Source organism: Trichoderma ghanense, assembly GCF_004382785.1.
Source record: "Trichoderma ghanense strain CCMA-1212 chromosome Unknown scaffold_4, whole genome shotgun sequence".
Lineage (NCBI taxonomy): Eukaryota > Fungi > Ascomycota > Sordariomycetes > Hypocreales > Hypocreaceae > Trichoderma > Trichoderma ghanense.
Window position 1 is genome coordinate 1551239 of NW_027395667.1, and position 12501 is coordinate 1563739.

General features: G+C 55.7%; 4 protein-coding genes across 4 annotated transcripts; 1 reads left to right on the forward strand and 3 right to left on the reverse strand.

Moving 5' to 3' along the window:
* Window positions 1-913: 913 nt before the first annotated feature.
* Window positions 914-2663, reverse strand: CCMA1212_004676 (Mitochondrial inner membrane magnesium transporter MRS2; the record flags this gene model as incomplete). The annotated part of the gene is made up of 3 exons (XM_073701973.1): window positions 2080-2663; window positions 1382-2010; window positions 914-1313 (listed from the first exon to the last, which is right to left on the reverse strand). Exons 1-3 carry the CDS (start codon window positions 2659-2661, stop codon window positions 914-916), a joined length of 1611 nt encoding a protein of 536 aa, XP_073559602.1. The 5' UTR covers window positions 2662-2663.
* Window positions 2664-3589: 926 nt separating this feature from the next.
* Window positions 3590-4842, forward strand: CCMA1212_004677 (uncharacterized protein; the record flags this gene model as incomplete). Its single annotated transcript, XM_073701974.1, has 3 exons — window positions 3590-3598; window positions 3634-4053; window positions 4186-4842. 3 exons carry the CDS (start codon window positions 3590-3592, stop codon window positions 4840-4842), a joined length of 1086 nt encoding a protein of 361 aa, XP_073559601.1.
* A 2893-nt stretch (window positions 4843-7735) lies between these two features.
* Window positions 7736-9991, reverse strand: CCMA1212_004678 (G1/S-specific cyclin pas1; the record flags this gene model as incomplete). The annotated part of the gene is made up of 1 exon (XM_073701975.1): window positions 7736-9991. One exon carries the CDS (start codon window positions 9989-9991, stop codon window positions 7736-7738), a length of 2256 nt encoding a protein of 751 aa, XP_073559606.1.
* A 569-nt stretch (window positions 9992-10560) lies between these two features.
* Window positions 10561-12274, reverse strand: CCMA1212_004679 (uncharacterized protein; the record flags this gene model as incomplete). Its single annotated transcript, XM_073701976.1, has 2 exons — window positions 10561-10992; window positions 11906-12274. 2 exons carry the CDS (start codon window positions 12272-12274, stop codon window positions 10561-10563), a joined length of 801 nt encoding a protein of 266 aa, XP_073559605.1.
* Between the last annotated feature and the right edge of the window lie 227 nt (window positions 12275-12501).

Genomic DNA, 12501 nt, shown 5'->3' on the forward strand with positions numbered 1-12501 from the left:
GGGGGGGGGGGGGGTTTTCCGCCCTTCTTTTCCCGTTCTTTTTCCCCTCTGCCCCTCTCTCACATGTTCACAAACAAGCCCAGCTCTCCGCCAATTCCAACCAAATCCTTCTGCAATCGATACCGCCGCAGCTATGGTCACCGTCTCTCAGGCACAAGCGCAGGCGCAGGCACAGGCACAGGCACAGCAGGCATGCCGCTGCTGCTCACCGTCTTCTGTGCCTGCGCCCGCATACCGCCGCCATTGGCCCACGATCAAGCAGGTTGCCTGATGCCCGCAGAGGCGGTGTCGTGTCTAAGCGACTGCATTTGCCGGCAATTCGCCCATTCGAGCAGTCCTCTGGGCGGTGTGTGCTGCACGCCTCCTGCATGGCTTGCTGTGTGCTGTATGCGGCAGCGTGCGTGTGCTGATGCTGCTGTACAAAGTAGTTGTATACTGCACATGTGTTGCCGTTTTGCTGTATTGCTATGTCCGCTGCTTGCGGAATGCGTTTATTGTACAAGGGGTGGCAAGCAAAGGATCCTATTCCAATACACCTACCACAACCACCAGCCCGCCATTCCAAGGAGCCAGACCCGGAGTATGAGATGAGATGCCCTTCCAATCATCATTTTGCCCGTAGACTATCGTAAATCATCCTGTTTCAACTTATCCTTCGATACAGTAACGTTCAGAAACAAAGAGCTGAAGATCGTACATCTAAATTCCATTCATATCCGTCCACGTCGCCATCTCTATGCCACGATAATAAGGGGGAGAGGGGGTCAAGGACTGGTGAGCAGCCAGCCATGGCGATCCGTTTCTTTTCTTCTCTTCTCTCTCTCTCTCCCTCCCTCTCTCTCTCTCTCTCTCTCTCTCTCTCTCTCTTTCGTTCTTTCCTGTCTCAGGCCGGCACGCGCTTCACTACGTGCAATCATCGCGAAAACCACCATTTTTTCTTGTTGTTGAGTGCCCTTTGCATGTGCGCCCGTAGCAGCAGCTCCCTGTTTCTCGAGTCAAGGATGCCCAGGGCAGCGCCGTCCTCGTAGTAGGGCTGCCCGCGAGATAGCCGGGGCCGCTCATCGCCCGCCATCTTTATGCGCTGGACCCTCCGCAGCCTGGCCAGCCCGTACCAGCAGACAACCAGAGAAAAGATCGTCGATACGGCCGTGACCGCTGCGAAGCCCCAGTTCGTTTCCTCAATGAAGTTTTCCAGGTTGGCTCCGTACAGTCCAGCAATGAATGTGCCCATTGCCAGCCCCAGCGTGCCGATGCTAAACTTGAGTTCCAGAAGCATGAGGGCGTTGCGATTGGCGTCGAGAATTGCTCGTACGCTGTGACACAGCTTTAGAATCAATCACAGCAAGACAAGATGAAATGGAGAAGAACAGGCCAAACTTACAGGTCCTCCGTGTTCCGGATACCAGAAACCAGGTTGCTAGCTTCCTGCACGATTTCGTCTGCGAGCTTATGATACGACTCCAGCAGCATCTCAACTTCCGTGTGGTCGTCGGTGCTCCTGTACAAGTCGTGCACTTTTTCCGTCAGGTACATGGCTGCCAGGTCATCGTCCGCCTCCAGCAGCTCCTCGATAGCGTCCCGCACCAGCTTGGCCTTTTGCTCAAACGTGCTGACTCGCTTCGAAAGGATCAGCAGCTGGCGCAGCTTCTGCCGGTCAATGTCGTCCTCCAGCTCGCTGAGGACGCGCATGACGGGCTCTCGCACAGACTCGAAATCCGCTTCCAGCTCCGACGTGACCGAGGTCAGGACGGCCTCGAGAGCACGAAACTCGTAGGGCAGCCCCACCACCCCGGGAGGGGGCTTCTGCTGGAGCTTTCCCTGAAGATCGTACATGAAAGCAGACTGCGGGTAAGACGTCTTGGAGCCGTATACATCGAACAGGAGCACTCGATCGCGCTTGATCAGGACTCGGAGATGCAGCAGGTTGAGGAGTATAGCCTGAGGGCGCACGAGTATATGAGGGAGATTGGACGAGTCAATTTTGCGAAGATCGCGGGGCAGTAAGCCGTACTATTTGTCCATGGCCTCTCGATTAGCATTGCGACTGTTGTCGGGAGAAGCTGCGGCGCATCACCGTACCTTTGCAATCAGCTCCGTCTTTTTGAACTCGCCGTCCATCAGAATCACCTTGCCGTTCTCGTCGACCTCAGTGCATCGTAGTCGTGGCTCCAACGCCGCCTTGGCGGATAGGATTCGCCGGCTGTTGAACATGGATGAGCCGTGATCCGCCTCGTCGCGAGAAGGCAAATCGTCTGGTTTGAGCGTCTTGGTCCCTCTGCGCGCTCCAATGCCCCATAACTTCTCCTGCCAAGAGGGAGAGGAATCCCCATCCTCACCAACTGCTTTCTGGTACGCCGGGGCCGATGTGCAAAAGGACTTCCTCTTGAGGGGTCGCGCGCAGGCCCTTCTGAACACCTTTCCGATCTGTAGTGGCTCCAGACTGAAGATCGACGCTTCGAGCTCGGTGAAGGGGATGGAGTCGCCTGGCTTGGCCACGGCCGAATGCGCTCGGGCGACTCGCTGCCCGGAGGCTCCGTTCGTCACTCGGCCGGGGCAGCCATGAGCGCAGCTGTAACTGAAGAATGAGACGTCGGTCTGGCAGCGCAAGAATCGCAGGAGGCTTCGCGAAGGCACCGGCGATCGCAATGCCGCGGATTGCATCGCTACAGAATGGCGCGGGTGCAAGAGAGCATCAACATGGACACTTTTTGTGGTGGTTGGTTCTCAAATCTGCCGTCGATCGATCGAATCGATTGCGTTGTCTGTAGCAGCACTGCTGCCTCCGATGCAGCAGCAGAGTCGTTATAATAACACAAAAAGGTAATACAATCTGAGGAATCGGATGTGTCGATACGAATTAGAGGGACAAGAAGGCGGCGGTCCTCTTTTGCTTACTTCGTTAAAGCATGATATCCAGCATCAAGTCGATGGCGGAGGTTTCTTTCCAAAATTTACTCGCTATCGCAATCTACGCGCACAGACCACCTGCCGGTCTGCCCGCCCCATGTGCTGAAGGAAAGATGCAGGAACGCCTCAAACGATAAGCTACAGCAAGAACGGGGAAGTACGAACTAGGTACGGAGTATCACTCCTTGCACAAGGTCGACTTCAATCCCATCTTCAGCTTCTTTTCATTCCTTCCTTTGTCAACTCTTTGCGTTGTCGGGATTTGCAAATCGCCTCGCCCATCTCAAAACGGCATACCCTAATCCCAATTTGACGACGTCATTTGCTCAATGTTACATCCTCCCTTCACGCTCTTCTGCAGAGGCAGAGAGGCAGGATGGCCTGACCGGACCGGGCCCATGGAGCTGACAACCCCATGGACGCCCTCGTCCAGCGATTGATATTCCGATCCGACGCACTTCCTTCGGCACAGCGAACCCCAGCATTTGCACAAAGTCGTCCAACCTCTGGGCCACTCATTCGGCTGAAGTCTATTCACCGCCGTCTTGGCCCGGGCTTACCGCAACGAGACAAGAAGCTGTCGGTAGTCGAGCCGCGAAGGGCTCCGGCTCCACCTTAAATTGCCTGGTATTCCTCCCCAGAAACCGATCCCCAGGCCGGTGTGGTTTCTCCCGGCTTGGGCATGCCCAATGTCTTTCGGTTTGGCAGTTGCAGATAGATATCTAGCGACCGCCGTCTCTCCTCATGGAGCTCACCAAGATCCACGTACGGGGCAAGCGCAAGACGCCCGTCACGAACCGACCTCAAGCGTTGTGCGAACCGCCTGTCAAGGCTTTGCGGACTAAGAAGTCTCTGTCCTCGGTCATGGCCACTCGAGCAACGCGCCACCGGAGCACGCTCGACTCCCTTCCGGCGGAAATCCTCGAAAGCATCCTTCTTCATAGCGCCAACCTCTCTCTGCCCCGGGTGAGCAACTTCATTGGCTTGAAGCTCTCGGGGCGGGCTACACTTTTGCGTCTCTTCATCCTGGCATTCCATGAGACGTGGGAGCAGTGGTTCGGCATCCCGACCGACCCGGCGATAGTCCACGGGCCTTGGCTCCAAGACGCCCAGCATGTTCCGTGCGGCGGAGATCCCATATTCCAGGTTCGTAGTGTCCTTCTCCTGTCTCCAAGCTCTCCAGGCCGTAGGACCAACTGGGTGTTTTCCATGTGTGGTGCAAAGCGGCCAACCTCGGTCAAAAATCCATGATGCTAATCCAGTTATGTGTGTGTACAGTCCCAAGTGCTCGATCAACCTTGGATCAGCATAGATTTGATCTTGCAGGCACAGCAAAACTGGGCCGACAATCATGGGCGAGGGCGCCACTACCAACACAGTGCTTTCTGGGTTGATGATGCTCGAGAAGTTGGCCACGACTATGCCGGGGGATTCTCTCACTTTAATGCGCGAGAATGCTTCGAGGCAGATTACCAGCAAGCGGTCAAGTGGCCGGCTTTTGCAGCCCGAGGTATTCATTGGTTCTCACAAGATATCCATCCCCTGACACGTATCCCTGATCGACTCATCACCGGGCCATGGGACGATGAGATGCAGCGGCAGCTCTTTTGGCTTTGTCGTGGCGGCTACATGACTTGCGAAAAGCTCTTCATCCAGCCCACCTGGGAGGTTAAGATCGAGCTCATTCGCAACGCCATGCTTAATGCCGAGGTGCCCAACCTGCTGGCCATCAACTGCCTCTTCCGCACCTGGGTCTTTGACGGCCTGCCCGCAGACGTTGTGAGAAAGGAGATCATCGGACTGGAGCGTCGAATTGAATGGGGAGGTGACCCGATCGAAACTAGAGAACTTCTACGACGAGTCAGAAGCGCTCTTTTCCTTTCGCTGCATATGCCAGACCATAGAGGAGACCTGGTTCGACGGTCTGACATCTAGATTTTCTCTCCACCTTTTCCTCCTACCTGCCGACACACGTCTAAACCGTTTGAAAGCGTGCGCTGGCAGGGCATCATTGCAGCTTGCGGATGTATGACGACCTTGATTGTACGAGAAGACGATGATGATGACGATGGTGTCATCAGGATGACGGGACGGGCAATAACACGTATTCCGCCGGCTGTTATTCTCCTGTTCCGCCTCCTCATCCGACTCCCAAACACATCGGGCAGACCTTTCTTATGCAGGGCACAGTGGAGGGTCACTGTCCCTCAGGCGAATGCAGAGGTCTGGATGATGTTTGAGAATGCTGTTCGCTACTCTTTGTTTAACCGATGCTGCAGCATCTAACGCATCGATGCATCAATATCGGCTGATGGTCAGGTGAGCTTTGGGTGTGGTTACACAACGCTCGTCGCAAAACTACACAGCTGCGGCACACTGAAAAACTCACGCAAAGCGATCGAGCAAGCCGGCTGCACAGGACGGTCCCAGTGTTAGGCTTTTTGACAACGGTCCGTTGATATTTCGCCTTGTCACGCCCACATCGAAACGGAACCTCGCCATCCAGTGGTTGCTCGACCTTCCTGTCTCTCTGCCTCCGTTAAGGCTGCTCACGTCTGTCGGGCGAGGACAGCTCATACCCCATGGTATCGGATAAGCTTGAGACAAACAGACGAATCAGCCGCACGGAAAATCGAATTTTGTATAACCCCCGATGGTTGGCTCACGTCCAACGTCTGTCATTCTCGGAGAGGCTGAATCATTCAGTGGCCCCCATCTACGGTACCACCTCAGCTACGTGCTGTCTCTTATCTATTCTCCTTACCTTTGTCTCACACTTTCCCCCTCATTCTTTTTTTTTTATGTGTGCATATGTATTTGTGTGTTTATCTATGTGTGGTTTACGATACGTAAACGCACAACTTATAGGCAGCGGAGGAAGAGGGGATTCTCATTTGTCCCCAATAATATCACGAAAGAATGGCTATCGGTTATCCCAGTTTGATCCTCATGTGGACCTTTATCCGGTTTCGAGCAAGAGACTACTTACATATCTTTACTCGTTGGGAAGCCAACCAAGGGGGCAGTCAATGACGGGTCGATAACGGAGAGGCCATTGACGCAGCAACACGTAGGGCCTTCAACAACAGCTGCGGTTATTAGGCATATGTACCAGTCTACTTCCCGTCAGCCTGGACGAGGACATCGGAAACGCAACAGATGGCACTCCACCCGCACACGAGTCGCGACCGCGACATGGACCCTGGCGCGAAGGCAGCGGCTCGTCTCATTCACGCTGTTCTCGCAGACTGGCCGGGCTAGCCCATAGTATCTTGCATGTCGCCGTGAATGAGGACGCGAAAGCAATGCCTCCCGTCCGGCTCTCCGGTGAAGGACTCACGATGGCCAACTGACTAGGGCCGAAAGACTCCATCGCGGTCAAAGGAATCTCCTCTTTTGAAGAATTCATTCGGACAAGCAAGATGCTCGCTTCCCGTAGGATTTCGACCTCTATCCAAGCGTATCTGCTACAGGCATGTATCACCTACTTGGGGCACAGAGCTCGTTTTGGATGCCGATACGTACAAGCCCACTAATTAAGTACTAGGTAGGTAGCAAGAGCCACAGTGTAAATGGAAACCGAGCACCAGTAACGAGCAACGAGCAACGAGCAATGAGCAACCCTCCATCAGTCGCCACCGCTTACCCGACTAGGCAAGCTCTCGGCCTCAGGACGCTGGCAACGAGTGGAATTTTGAGGGCCCCATGCTCCGGGACCAATTCCATGACTCACTCGGTAGGCAGTTTCACACACGCAAGCCAGAACATCCGTCGCGGGCTCTCTGGGATCTCTACCAGTAAGAGGCAGGGCTAGAGCTGAACTTTGCGTATGGCTTTCTCAAACCCCCTCTTCTTCCCTGCCTGGTATTCGTCCTTCGAGGCCGAAGTCTCCCGCGTCAGCATACACCGTGCCGGCATCACGTCGTACCCAGGAGAAGATCGGCATAGGGGAAACACGCTTACCTAGACCTAGGTACTACCTACCTGTATGTCTTCGTATTCATCCGCATGTACGCGATAAACCGGTTACAGCTGTTTAGCTGCCTGTGCTGAGACAGAGTTGTTAGGCAATGTACAGGTGCCCGGGTGTTTGAATGCTTGGTTGATAGTGTTGATTTGGTCACTTCAACCGTCACGCATGGGGCAAAGGAAAGCCACAACTGCTCGTCATGATGTCTGATTATTCATCCGCTCACCTCCATCCTCTCTACGGACAGAGAGGGTATCCAAGCGGATGAGGCTTTTGGCCTGGTAGGCAGAGCAAAAAAAAAAAAAAGGAAGAAAAGGTAAGGACGCAAATGAATCAAAAAAAACTTCTAATCGTACAATGAACACACAAAACAGCCTCCGAACCTCTCCCACCGCTGGGTAAAGACCTTCAAATTGCTTTCCACACTTTACAGGATATCTTCGTCACCATCGTTGTAGCCATCCATATATAATTTCCCTTGTTTCTGGATGTAGAAACAGTAAAAAGATTAAACGCACTTTTCTCCAAGGCGAAGCTGTTGCCTTGGATACCATGTCCGGTGGTGTATGATGATTGCGTGAACGTACCCTCTGCCCGAGGTGCGCGATATCAAAAGCTCTGTTGTCAACGAGACGCCCCTGGCCTCCCCCCTCGAGCGCCATCCATGTGAACCGTAGATTCTTCTAACAAAGGGAAGCGAGGGAAAAAAAAACAAAAGCGCAGCCAAAGAGGGAGTAAACGAATGACAGGATCGGTTATTACGGCCCAGACCGGATCCGTGAAGAATAGCATTAGATTGTTTGGAGAAAACGGTTCGCGTATGAAGCTTGACAATGTACCAAATGCCCCGTATAGATTTCAGTTAAGGATGCCCCAAAAGCTTGGCTCCCGGAGGCCGTATGCGTGGTTGCTTGTTGCCGCCTGATAGCCACTGACCGCTTCGGCAGAGCAACAAAGCCGCTTCCTCGTGTCCTCTGGGCTGGGGAGAACAGGCACCTGAAAGTACGGCTCTGATCCATCAAGTCGCCGCGAGCGAGCAATTGGCCAAGGAGCACTTCTAGCACCCTGAGGTGCGTAGTGAAGGATCTCGCGGACATGATCCTGCAAAGGCTGGTCGACCGACGCGGTCCTGCTGCGCTTGAGGCTAGCCTTAGGCGCAGTGGGCGCTTGGGGGGTGAACTCGGCGCTGTGAATGCTCTGGCTGTGCAAATGCTGGAGAGCGCGTGCGGCATCTGAAGCGGCATCCCGTGACATACTTTCCAATTCGCGCTGCTGCCCTGCCAAGGGGGTTTCCACGGAAAGGCCCCCGAGTTTCGCAACCGGGCCGGTATACGATTCGGGGGATGACGTGAAACGATACTCTTCATAGCTCTCCGAAACGGGCTGAATAGTCGTTCTCAGACTCGATCTCTCATTCATCGCTTTCATCGATCGGGATCGCGACTGAGCCGTCAACGAGCCGTTGAGGGTCGCGCTAGCGAAAGAAGATGCAGACGAAATGGAGGACGAGCGAGAGGTGTGCGAATGATCCGAAACCATCGAGTCGGGAGAGGACACGGTCGAGATTGAATTGGCAAGGGAAGATCGGCGAGCGGGACAGTAGTTCTGTGGGGGTGTCGAGGAGGCCACGGGGAAGCGCTCCATGTGTTGAAGAGTGCTAAGGTTGCCAGCCTGAGCCACGGCCAAGCACATTGCGTTGCCTTTTCCGAGTATGTGGGATGCGGCACTCACTGCAGGAGTGCAGATACCACTGGATTGCGGCGTCAGACGAGGCGTCGGGAGAGGTCCCATTGCGGGTGCCATTCGCCCAGGAGTGGTTGAATGGGCCATCGTCGGGGTCGGCTCCAAGGGCACAGCAGCAGGCAGGTACTTGGTGGGAAGCTTGGACACACGACCAGCTTCCTCAACCGTGACCGGAGCCGGGAGAGGAACACGTGGGTGCTTCTGCTGCTGCTCCGTGGGATAGTTGAGGATGCTGCGAGGAGACAGTGCGCAGAGATCACTGGATCTCGCAGGCACGCGAAGGGAAGGGAGGAGCCCCTCGATGTTGGTCAGGTCCGGGTCCAATCGCAGGATGACCTGCTTCCACTCCAACGCCTGCTGGGTAAAGGTCTGGGAGAGGGCACCAGGCGAGGGCGGGGGCGGGGGCGGGGGCGGAGTGTGCTTGAGGACAATCTCAGTCCATCTCTGGAAGACGTCGTCCGTGATGTGCAGCTTCCAGTTGACAGCAAGCAGGAATGCGACCTCGTTTTGGTTGATCTCCTGGACGTTGAGGCCGGAAATCTTGCTCCAGGCTCGCGCAGAGTAGTTGCGGTCCTGAAGGTACTTGGACGCGAGAATCAGGGCGGCGAGGAACATGCGCCGGCCGCACTGAAGGGCCCGGTCGGCGTAGCGGTCCTCGTACTGCTCAACGGTGAAGCCACGCTTGGGGACGTGGGGCTTGATGAGGATGAGGTAGTACAGTGCCACCTGCAGGGTCGAGTAGCTGGTGCGCGAGCGCCGAAGCGTCTCCTGGATGAAGGTGCGCAGCGGCAGCACGGTCCGGTTGCCAGGCTCCGGGCGGCATGGGGCAGAAGACAGGGGCCATATGGCTTCCACGATTTGAGTGGACGAGTCTGCGGAAGTAAAGGCTAAGCAAGGGAATCTCCGAATCGCGGGCTGTGTTAAAGTGTAAGAGAGGCACGTACCAACAAGGCTATCAACAAAATTCACTTTGCGATCGGGTTGCCGCGAAAGTAAAGGCGGAGGACATCCCGCACCACCGGCAGCTGCAGCGGTGCGTCGGGGATTTTGGCGCAACTCCGAAGGAACGACAGGAACAGGCGCAACCTGTTGAAGTTGGCGCTGTCTGCTCAGAATGTCGGGTCGGCGGCCGAGGAGTTCGGGATCAGCCGAGGTGGACGTCGACAATCCCCGAGAGGCAAAGTATGAGTGGCATGAGTCGCTCTCGGATGAGGTAGAAAGAGAAGCATCGTCTGAGCTCTGGGAGGCAGAGTCGAACCCAGACCATACAGAGGAGGCGGAGGCGGAGGCGGAGGAGGCTATGGAGGAGTTGTAGGGGGCGTATTGACTCAAGGGGTCATAGGCGGGCGAGATAGTCGTCGCAGACGTCATTTTGGATAGGTTGTATGTGATTTGGGAGAAGATGCAGTTATAGAATCGTAGGATTTCAGAGGTATAGGAGTCGTTGAGCTGGGGTGAAGCAGACTTGTATGTTGTCAAGCCAGCGTGCGTGTTTCCAGTCGCCGTCAAGGCTAAGTCAACCGGAAGGATTGTAACAGTTTCGAGGATGTACCGAGTCGTGGTTGCTTGCCTCTGCAGCAATAGCATTCAACGATGCGAATGCACTGCCAGCAGAAGCGTGTCCGAGATGAAAAGAGGAAGGCCTTCTTTAGACAAGAATGCGAGCCGACTTTTCACGAACGAGCAGACCGGTGGACGAAGCTGAGACGGCGACTGGAGAAGTAAGTTTGTAGGTTGCAAGAGGCATCGCGAAACCAATGCTCTGGCGGGCTGGTTGTGAAAGGGGGTTGATGAGACTCTTAGAGCAAGTCTATCATCTGGCGCAAAAGTCGGAGGCCGGTTGAAGTCGGTTGTGTTGTTGCTCGGGGCCCTGGGCCTATGACGATGGTGCTGTGGCTGTGAGGGAGGACGGGCTTTCGGTCTTGTCGACGCGACGGCGGCTACAGGGATGCTGCGAGGGTCGAGTCGGGACCAGGGATCATCGAGATGGAATATGCAGGTACGGGCTGAGGAGCTGGACGCTGTGAGGCTGCAGGACACCGGCAGGCAGCGTGCTTTGTATTTATCACGGCGACGAGTGAGATGTGACTCTTCGCAGCGTGGCCTGGAGGCTTAGGGGCTGAAGCGAGGCGGCGACTGGAGGTGACAGCCTGGCGGCGTGGCGGGAGAGGAATAGCGACCTTGACGCCTGGCAGGGAGTGGATACAGCAGCGCTGGGTCGGCTGTGTGACTCTTTCGCGCTGCGGTGGCGACTGACTGGGCAGGTGGCCGCCGAATTGGCGATTTCGGAGCGCAGCGCCCGAGCAGCTAAGGCTAGGCAGTGACAGTGAGTGAGACAGCGCCTGGAGAGCCGGGGCCACAGCACTCGTCAACTGAGCAGTTGTAGGTGAGTGGCGAGGCCGAGTGAGTCGATTCGCCCACCGAAAAAAAAAAAATAACAAAGGGAGGGAAAGGGAGTCGAGTGATTTGGAAAAAACACACGAGGACACAAGAAAGGGCCTGGAGCCGGCGAGGGAGCGGTCAAAGGAGTAGCACAGGCAGCAATGCACGGCTATCCTCGTTTTGTTTGTTCTTCTGTTTTCGTGTATTTCTCCAGGTCAGCAGGACCGGTGAGTGGTGATGGCTTGTGTTGTGTTGGCTAGGGGCGAAAAAGAGGCCAGAAAGATGCGATGGAGCCGGCTGGTGTGTGTATGGTTGCGCCGTTGTCCAGAGTAATACCAGAAAGACAGCACAGGGCAGGCAGAGCAAGTGCAATAAGAAACAGCCAGAGAAAAGAGACAAGACGAGAGGAGACGGGACGGGACGGAAAGGAAACAGAAACGAAGAGATTCCCAGTATTAGACAGGTAAAGAAACGATGAAATGCGCCGTAGAGTAGAGAGGCACCAGAGCAGACTTCGAGAGTCGCTGGCGAGGTTAATACAGGGCGATAGCGAACTCCATGGCGACGTTCGATGGGGGAAGAGAAGCAGAAGCGATCATGGCCATGGGGGTCGTGGCATATTTTTGAATGGCCGGCAGAGGCCAGAGTCGGACTGCGGCGCCGCCAGCCAGTCAGGAAATGCGAAGCGGGACGCAGAGACACCAGGTGCGGGAGCACAGGAGAGCCGGGGTACGAGGGTACGAGGATACATGCGACGGGATTTGGGGACTTTGGGACTTTGGAGAGACGCGCAAGGGGGTGCATGCGATGATGCACCTTGGATTTTCTCGACCTTTTTTTACTCATCGCGGTCTAACCTGGTCCGGCACTAAAACAAGAGAAGGTTCAAGCCTAGCACCACACCGGCAGTGCCTCAGGTGCCAGAGCGTCTTCTGCGCAAGGTACACAGCACCGCAGCACACGCCGTGCCACGACGACGTCCTCCGTAGCGGGTACGAACTTGAGAGCTGGGAGGTGAGGAACATGAAGTTGGAAGCTGCGCTCGGAAACGTCGAGAGGCGCTGCGAAGATGGGCAACAACCATCGAGACGGCTGGCTCGTCGCCGCTTGCTTCTTCAACCTGCGGCCTGGCGTGCGCTGATTGGCCCAAAATGGCTCCAGAAGGCGCCCCGCCCCTCTCTCCCCTCCTGTGGCTGGCGAATGGCTGGCAGGCGCGGACGCTCCAGTGGCCCAGCCAGCACACCTGGTTGCTGGCGCAGATTCCGCCTCCATGCTGGCTCTCCACAGCTTCCGCAGGCACTGCAACTTCCAGTGCATTCGGACGAGTACAGGTACCTGGTCGGTGCAGCCGACTTTCCTGCCTTGACACGTTCTGAGGACTTTGCGCCTTATCTCGTACTCGTGACTGACGTACAGCAGTGCTTGGATCGTCGGTGCCTCACGAAATGGGATCTCAACAGTCATAATCCTCCTATATCTTGCGACAGAGGACAAGACGG